Here is a 9605-nt window from a genome sequence, read left to right on the forward strand (position 1 = left end):
AATTTTCTGGTGTTTTTGCCAAAAACAGTAAATGTATATATATATAATTGTGTATCAACATGTGAAGACAAATATATATTTATCATTACATATTAATATGCAATGACACTTGAACGATATCTTTATTTATAATGACTTTCCATATGTGTGTTAATGAAATTGGAGCCATGAAATTTATAACTTATTTAACACAATTTTTTCATCACAGATCTTTTTTGATACCAGCTACATTGTCTCATGGATTCCCTTGTGGACGGGAACTACACTGCAGTGACAGAGTTCATCTTATTGGGCTTAACAGAAGATCCTACCCTTCGGGTCACCCTCTTCATGATCATCCTATGCATCTATCTGGTGACCATATCTGGCAATCTCAGCACAATCATTCTGATCAGAATCTCTCCTCAGCTCCATCATCCTATGTATTTTTTTCTGAGCCACTTGGCTTTGACTGACATAGGCTTTTCATCGTCTGTCACACCCAATATGCTTGTAAACTTCCTGGTGGAGAGAAATAAAATCTCCTATCTTGGATGTGCTATCCAACTTGGATCAGGTGCTTTCTTTGGGACAGTTGAGTGCTTTCTTCTGGCTGCCATGGCCTATGATCGCTTTGCAGCAATCTGTAACCCACTGCTTTATTCAACTAAAATGTCCGTGCAAGTGCATGAGCAGATATTCTCTGTGGCTTATGTAGGTAGTTTTGTCAATGCTTCCTCCTTTACGATTTCCTTCTTTTCTTTATTCTTCTGTGGACAAAATCAGGTCAATCATTTTTTCTGTGACCTTGCTCCTTTAGTTAAGCTTTCCTGTTCTGATGTCAGTATCCCTGCAGCGGTCCCCTCATTTTCTGCTGGCTCCATCATTGTGGTTACAGTGTTTGTCATAGCCATCTCCTACATCTACATCCTCATCACCATCGTGAAGTTGCGCTCCACTGAGGGCCGCCAGAAGGCCTTCTCCACCTGCATCTCCCACCTCACTGCAGTCACTCTGTACTATGGGACCATTACATTCATTTATGTGATGCCCAAGTCCAGCCACTCAACTGACCAGAACAAGGTGGTGTCTGTGTTCTACGTGGTGATGATCCCCATGTTGAATCCCCTCATCTGCAGTCTCAGGAATAATGAGATGAAGGCTGCTCTCAAGAGACAGCTTGGTAGCAAAATATTTTCTTAACAAAACCTCTGATTTTCTACAGTTTGATGCAATAATATACCATTAGTGTAATATTAAAAGAAATTTGGTTCCTGTGGGCAAAATATATTTGCATATAATTAGCCAGTATGGGGTTTATAGTATATGCGGGTGTAGATCTTCAGATAGTAAATCAGAGACACTAGTGAGTTAGCTTTAATAAATTAAATTGTATTTAGAATTAATAATCACAAATTGGTTCACATGAAGAAAATCTTAATCTGCTGAAAATCCTTCTTATGTTTTATTCATATATTATTTTTCAAAGAAATTCTATGTTGTAAGTTAGGGTTATTGTACTTCCAAACCTTTAAAGACATGTTCATTTTCAACAGCTGATTATGCTGAGATGAGCCTGATAATCCTAGTTTTGCCTTGACTGAATACCTTCTGAGGGGAAATAACAAAGTGGAACCACACAGGAAAATTGCTAAACACATGGTGCTTGGAGAAATCTTATCTGCTGGGGTTGATCTTTGTGGACTCTTAAAATTCCAGCCTGTGTTTCTGGATTCTGACTCTGGCCTTGGATATAAGGGCTCCCCAATCTAAGAGGATGAGAACACCCTAACTAATCTGTGAATTGCTCAATCAGATCAGAAGAGACGACTTCCTCTGAGGGAATTAATAAGGTTCCCAAACTCATCAGGGATAGAGCAGAGTAAAATCAAAAAAGGATTTCCAGGAGAATCCAGCAAGCTGGATGACATTGAGTCTGTGAGGAAGAACCTCTTAGAGGGATTTATGATCAGGCCCACATCCTGCTCATAAAACTCCAGGGGACTGACTGTTTCTCAGCAGAAATAGTGCCTGCCTCTCTGGGCAGGCTAAATTCACCTGTATATGCTGATGACTGCTACATTTATTTCTGTTTCCTGTCCCCATTTAAGGATTCAGACACAAATTGCATCTTCTTGTAAACAGAGTCACACGGCATGTCTTATTCAGGTTTCTCTAGTGAAACTGAACCTGTAGAAAGAGGGAAAAAAAAAAAGAGAGAACAGACTTTTGAGCCTTTTGTTCCAGCAGCTTCAGGTTTGGTCATTTTAAACAACTCTCATGGTGAGCGCAGCTAAAGGGAGAGAGGGAATTGGCCCACACGGTTATGGGAGCTAAACCTTTTGCCATCAATCGATTGAGACCCATGGTGACGCCATGTGTTATAGACTATACTGCTCCATATGGTTTTCTTGGATGTAATCTTTATGGAAGCCGATTGCCAGGTGTTTCTTCCACAGCACTGTTGGGTGGGTTAGAATTATCAACCTTTAGGTTAGTAGCTGAAAGGAAACTGTTTGTACCAACCAGGGCCATATATGTATATTCTCGAATATATGTAAATAACCTCATTGTTAGTCGAGTTGATTTCATCTAGACTGCCCCATAGAGTTTCCAACACTGTAATCTTTACAGAATGGACTACCACATTTTTTTCCTACTGAGTTGATGGTGAGTTCAAACTGCCAACCATTTGGTTAGGAGATGAGTGCTTAACCACTGTGCCACTAGAGGGAGAGAGAGAAAGACTGGTTTTGAGAAACTGGCTGGTAGGATTAGGCAGGCTAGGAAGTCCACAATCCATAGGTCAGCTAAAAGGCTGGTAATGCCAGCAAGGTCTATTTACGGTGTTGAAGCTGAATCCTTCTTCAGGAAACCATAGTTTGCTTAAAAGGCCTTCAACGGATTGGATGAAGTACATCCATATTATGGAGGGTAATTTGTTTAGTTTAAGGTCAATTGATTAAATGTTAATCACATGTAAATATCTTTATAGCAACATCTAGACTAATGTTTGTCCAAACAACTGGGCACCATGGCCTATTCACTTTGACATAAAATTAATCATCACAGAGCATTATTCATTTCATTCAGTCAAAAATTATACTCAGTGCTTTTAATATCTCTGGTAGTGTGTGGGCTTTTGGAAGTATAAGTGATAAACAAAGGTGTCAGCCTTCTTGATATTAATATTCTAGCAGAGGAGACAGAACACAAAACTAACATGTATGTGATATAGACTACTAGGGTTAGTGAGTGCAAAAGAGACAGAAAAAGCAAAGCAGAGTAAAGAAGACTGGCATTTCAGTGTAGACCTTACTGAGAAGGTAATATCTGAGCAAAGGATCAAAGTAGGTGAACATACTTTATGCTAGCTGTTGCCTGTGTACAAACATACAATTGACTTTTAAGGCTTCTGCTCCAGCAATGGTAGGCTTGGAATTTTAATCAACTCTCATGATGAACACAACTAAATAAGCTTGATGAAATATTAAATACTCCATAAAATCATACTAGAGGTTACAGGATAAGTGAGAACCCAAGTAAACTTTGATTATCCAGAGAAGTGAGCTCAGCACTCACAAATGCTTTTAGAATGAGGAGATTTGACAAGTAAAAGAAAAAGCTAAGAACTGGGGCTGTGGATTTAGTGGTCTTTTGCAGTGAGAGCACCAGAACTCAAAGCCTAGGGCATATCCAGGTGAGAAGCCTAATTCATGCACCTCATACACACGATGGTGGTCCAGAGAACCATGAAGTAAACAAACCTTTGTACAGATTTGCAGCCCTGGAAATCTAGGGAAACTCGAGCCTGGAACTTGGATTAAGGTGGTCTAAGACAAGGTGACTTGAACATCCTGTCTGGAGAAAGGTCTTCATTTTTCCTGCCGAGAATTACGACCATCGAAGAGTGAAAAATAATGTCCAATGCAAAAGGAAACAAGAGACTAAACATGGGAACCAGTAGGAACAGCAGACCACAGAAACAGAATCACTAAGACTAAGATAAAGGAGTTAACAGACAGAGACTATAACACCGCTAAGCTTAAAGAATTAAAAGAAACTTAAAATAAATACAATCAAGCCAATGAAATACTAGCAAATCAAATCAAAAAACATATTAAACTATTATATTCTATGATCAAGTGAGATTTATCCTTGAATACACGGGTGGTTAAACATTAGAAAATCAATCACTGTAATATAGCAAAGTAATAGAACAAAGGAAAGGACCACTTGTTCATCTCAATCAATACAGAAAAGGCATTTGACAGAATTCAACACTGTTTCAGAATAAAAACAGCAAACAAAATGGAATTTCAAGGAAATGAGTTTCTTTGTGTAGCCTTGTGCCTTGCTTCTGTATAAAAGAAAGAGAGAGAGGAAGAAATCAGCTTGGGAGATTTTTTTCCTGAGCCCTAAGTAGTTATTACAGATTCCCTTATCAGAGTTATCCAGGGAAGAAGCTAGTCCTTCCAGTAGAAATGTCAGTTATGCAAATAGATGAAGCCACTTGAGAGGGGATTAGTCAATTTAGTCAGTGAGGGGATTGGTCAGTTATGCAAACAGGGTGTGAAAATCTGCCCAATAAGATTGAGCCACTTACCTATATAAGTGCCCACCTGACAGAGGTTGAGTGGTTACCTCACTACCAGCAAGAAGAGCCTGAAGTGGAGTGTGTGTTTTGGACTCAGGGTTTCTGTGCTGAGAACCTCATAGACCTAGGAGACAGAGAGAGCTTTAATACTGAAGAGCAGTGTGAGAATGCATGGTCGGCTTCCTGGCCCATGGAGCGAGGTGGCTACAGTGCACTTACCAGCCCATGGAACAAAAGAAATGAGGGCCTTCAGGTAGGAGGCTTGCTGCTGTAGTGGGGTGCCTCTAGGCACTTGTTGGTGGAGCGAATAAGCTCCAGGACAGGCATGAGGAGGAGCAGAGGCCAGGCCTAGGAGAAGCAGAGGCCAGGCCAGCAGAGGCAGAGGTAGAGGCCAGGCCCCGGCTCTGAGAGTGAGGAGGTGGTAGCACCGGCCAAGCAGAAGGTGTCCTGATTGAAGAACTATATCCTGAGTTATTCCTGTCACTTCTGTCTATGTGGACTTTAAACCTTAAAACTGAGGTACTGGTATAACTGAAATGGATGACATCAGGCCTAAATAAAACTCCATTCTGAATTAAACTGTAATCTTCACTTCTACTGTTCTAAAGAGAAAATTCAGCCTTTTTGTCAAAATATAACTGCTTGGGACACAAAAGGAGCAAGAGTCAGAATTTCTGGCATGGATGAGGAATTGTTTGTTGAAGGTATTTATTAAGAATGTTTATTCAGACTTCTGGCCAACATGGTGCCATAGACAGAAGCACCATGCTGTCCCTTCACAACAAATACCCAAAAAACTATGTAAAACAGAGACAAAGGTCATTCCTGGAACCTGAAGTGTCAAATGAAGATGTATAGAACTCAGCCAAGCACCTAATGGAATAAGAAACTGACAGAGGACAGACAGCAAGCAGAGATAGGTACGGACGGCCCCATCAGCTAACACAGCCTGGATCTGGCATCTTAGACTCCTTTTGGGGATTGGCAGACAGGGACCAAAGGAAAGCAGCTTCAGAGAACTCCCACAGGACACAGAACACCTGGTAAGCTGCAATACGCACTTTCCCACCCCTCATTCTCTCCCCATTGCTCTACCTCTGAGCTTCCTGGCTGGCTGCGGTGGCTAAAGTGGCCGGGAAGTACAACATCTGAGTCACTTGGATTCGCCCCACCCATGTTGGACAAGGCTGACAGAGAGTTCGAGAAAGCAGCTTCACAAAGTTCCCAGTAGCAGACAGAATACCCAGTAATGAATAATATACACTTTCCTAGCCCTCCCCCTCCTCACCCTCCCTTCAGCCTCCTCTACTTCCTGCCAGCCAGTCTCTTGTCCAGGAGGCAACTGCTTTGGCCCCAAGCTGCTTGGATTCACCCTGCCCACACTAGCTGGTCCCCTGAGCTGGTGTTGGTTCTTTCCATCTCTTTTGATTTCTACTGTTCCTCCTATCACTTCCCCCTCCTTTGTCTGGAGCACCTGGATCCATGTGCCATCTTTGCTTCTTCTTGAAAGGCTGTGAAGCCATGCTCAACTGGCAAACCACACCCCTGGCCCATGACACCATGCTGGTGGGATTCCTGGCACTTTTTTTTTTTCCCCCTCATTTTGCTCTGTTCTGTTTGTTTGTTTTCTTTTTCTTTACACAGCTTGGGAGTCCCTTCTAGGCAGGCTGCACTGTACAGCATAGGAGTCAATCCCACAGTATGCGCAGCCGCATAAGAGGGATGCCTGGGGGTGTTTTTTTTTTTTTTCCTTTTCTCTTTCTTTTGTCCTTACTGTCTTTCTTCATTTGTCAGTTCTCATCTCTATACACTTATCTTCTTTTCCTGTCTCCTGAATACCTGGTGCTGTATGACGTGTATATCCCTTCTAGCCAGGCTATACTGCACAGCCTGGAAGCTATTTCCACAGTCTTAGCATTCCCACTGGTGGGACTCAGGGAATCCTGGAGACTTTTTTTTTCTTTACCAAATTTTTATCTAGCTATTTTTTTCCTTCTGCTTCCCTTTTTCTTTTATTTTCCTTTTTGTTTTTCTCCATTTCTCAGTTTCTCATCTATCCACTCCAATGGAAAACTCACTTAGCACACTTTTTTTTCTTTGTTTTCTTGTTTGTTTTTGGCTCCTGTTTCTCCTCTTTCCCGTGCCCCTATTAGCTCCACACAGCACAACCTTTCCCCTCTTTCCTGCCTACCTGCACTGTGCACTGAGCATCACACCCCTGAGCAGCACAGGCACAACCTACTGGAACCTGCCCAGACCTGATTCCTGGCCCGCCTTGTTGACCTGAGTACGTGCCCCAGAAACCCATCTAAGCCCCTCACCTTCAGCTGGACCTGCCCTGCTACACCACAGCTGAATGACTAGCCCAGCCTATTGGAAAAAGAGGTGAAAATTATCGTGATTACAGGCACGCAAACAACAAAGAATAATGCACAGCCTGCATGTTTAGACGTAACCAAATAAAACAAAAAAGCAGGGAAAAAAAATCCACAACTGAGGAACGAAGAAAATAACAACTGAATGTCCCAAAGACAGCAGACAATAACAAAAAAGGACAGGAGGGTTCAAGTAGGTGTCCAAGATAAAACACCAGATGACTTTGCAGTAGAAGAAAGGGCACTAGAACTACCTGACAGGGAAATCAAATCTCTCATATTCAGAGCAACCCAAGAGTTGAAGGAAAAAGCAGAAAAAGATGAGGAAAAAATAGACAAATTTCTGGAAAATGCAGAGAAATTCATGGAAAATACAGACCAAAAAAATGGAACAATTCAGGAAAGTAATACAGGAACAAAATGCAAAAATATATTTACAACTAGAAATGATTTAAAACCAACAATTAGAAATCCAAAAGATAAACAACAAGATTTTAGAAATGGAAGTGTCATAGAAGGGCTGAGGAGTAGGTTTGAAAAGAAGGAAGACAGAATCACATAAATTGAAGACAAACACTTGGATTCAGCTCTATTTCAGAAAAAAGCTGAAAAAAGAGTGAAGAAAAATGAAGAAACCCTAGGAATTACAGGGGATACAGTCAAAGGCAAAAATTTGCAAGTAATCGGAGTTCCAGAACACAGAGAGAAAACAGAAAGCACAGAGAGGATCATTGAAGAGCTGCTGACAGAAAACATCCCTCATATCATGAATGATGAAAAGCTGACCATCCCAGAAGCTCAACAACCCCATATGGGATAGACTTCCAAAAGAAAAACACCAATGCATATCATAATCACACTAAAACCAAAGACAAAGAAAAATCCTGAGAGCAGCTCGAGAAAATCAAAAAGTCACATACAGAGGAGAAACAATAAGGCTCAGCTCTGATTATCTGGCATAAACCATGCATTCATTGCCAAGAAGGCAATGCAATGTCATCTATAAAACCTCGAAAGAAAAACATTGCCAACCAAGGATAATATATTCTGCAAAACGTTCATTCAAATATGATGGTAGAATTAGGACATTCCCAGATAAACAGAAAATAAGGGTTTATGTAAAAACCAAACCAAACTTACAAGAATTATTAAAGGGAGTCCTTTGGTCTGAGAACAAACGACATCAGGCCACAGCATGAATCTAGGATGCAAGATTGTACCAGCCAGATACCAACGTAGGAAATGAACTCTCAAGGACTTTCCAAAACCAAAACAATTGCAACAGGGAACCAGACAGGTTAATCTGTAAATGATGACAACGTCAGAACAATAAAAGAGGGAATAAATGGCATAGGTATAGAACTCTGTAATTAATGAAAAGGCAATACCAACTAATAATAGACTGGTTCAAATTTAGGAAGATAAGGGTAAATTTCAAGGAAACCACAAAGAAAGTTAAGAAACTACTCATCAAAATAAAGAAGAAAAACATAAAGTCTCAATAAAAACAAAATCTACAAAAACAAAACAAATTGAAAAGAAATCCAGAAATGAAAGGAACTCAACACAGAGAGTAAGAGGAACAAAGAAAATGTTAGCACCACAAAAAAAGCACTACAAAATGTCAGCAATAAACTCACACCTATCGATAATTACGCTGAATGCAAACAGCCTAAATGCACCCATAAAGAGACAGAGAGTGACAGAATGGGTTAAAAAAACAGGATCTATCAATACGCTACCTACGAGACACACTTTAGAAACAAAGGATGTAAATTTATTAAGAAATCAAAGGATGGAAAAATATATCTAGCAAAAAAAAAAATGCAAATACCTATTAAAAAAACAGCAGGAGTGGCAGTACTAATCTCAGATAAAATAGACTTTAAAACAAAATACACCATAACAGACAAAGAAGGTCACTATATAATGATTAAAGGGACACTTCACCATGAAGACTTAACCAAGATAAACATCTACACACCCAATGACAGGGCTCCAAAATACATGAAACAAACTCTAACAGCAATGAAAACAGAAATAGATAGTTCCACAATACTAATAGGAGACTTCAACACACCACTCTCACTAAAGGAGAACATCTAGAAAGAAACTCAACAAAGATACAGAAGAGCTAAAGAGTTCAATCAGCCAACTTGATCTCATAGTCATATATAGAACACTCCACCCCACAGTTGCAAAGTACACATTGTTTTCCAATGCACATGGAACATTCTCCAGAATAGACCACATCTTAGGCCACAGATCAACCCTCAACAAAATCCAAAACACTGAGGTAATACAAAGTATCTTCTCTGAGCACAATGCCATCAAAGTACAAATTAACAACAGGAAGACTAAGGAAAAAAATCAAGTACATGGAAACTGAAGAACACCATGCTTAAAAACCACTGGGTAATAAAAGAAATCAAAGGTGGAATCAAAAAGTTCCTAGAATCAAACAAGAATAAAAACACATCATACCAAAACCTTACAGACACAGAGAAAGCAGTCATCAGAGGTCAATTTATAGCACTAGATGCACACATCAAAAAAGAAGAAAGAGACAAAATCAAACATTAGCTATCCAACCTGAAGAAATAGAAAGAGAACAAAATAAGAAGCCCATAGCCACCAGAAGAAAGGAAATAATA

General features: G+C 40.1%; 1 protein-coding gene across 1 annotated transcript; it reads left to right on the forward strand.

Moving 5' to 3' along the window:
- The first annotated feature begins 237 nt into the window (after nucleotides 1–237).
- LOC100666243 (olfactory receptor 5P76-like) lies at nucleotides 238–1182 on the forward strand. Its single transcript, XM_003423729.3, has one exon. It carries the CDS (start codon nucleotides 238–240, stop codon nucleotides 1180–1182), a length of 945 nt encoding a protein of 314 aa, XP_003423777.1.
- The last annotated feature ends 8423 nt before the right edge of the window (nucleotides 1183–9605 follow it).

The sequence above is a fragment of the Loxodonta africana genome, chromosome 7 (genome assembly GCF_030014295.1).
Source record: "Loxodonta africana isolate mLoxAfr1 chromosome 7, mLoxAfr1.hap2, whole genome shotgun sequence".
NCBI lineage: Eukaryota > Metazoa > Chordata > Mammalia > Proboscidea > Elephantidae > Loxodonta > Loxodonta africana.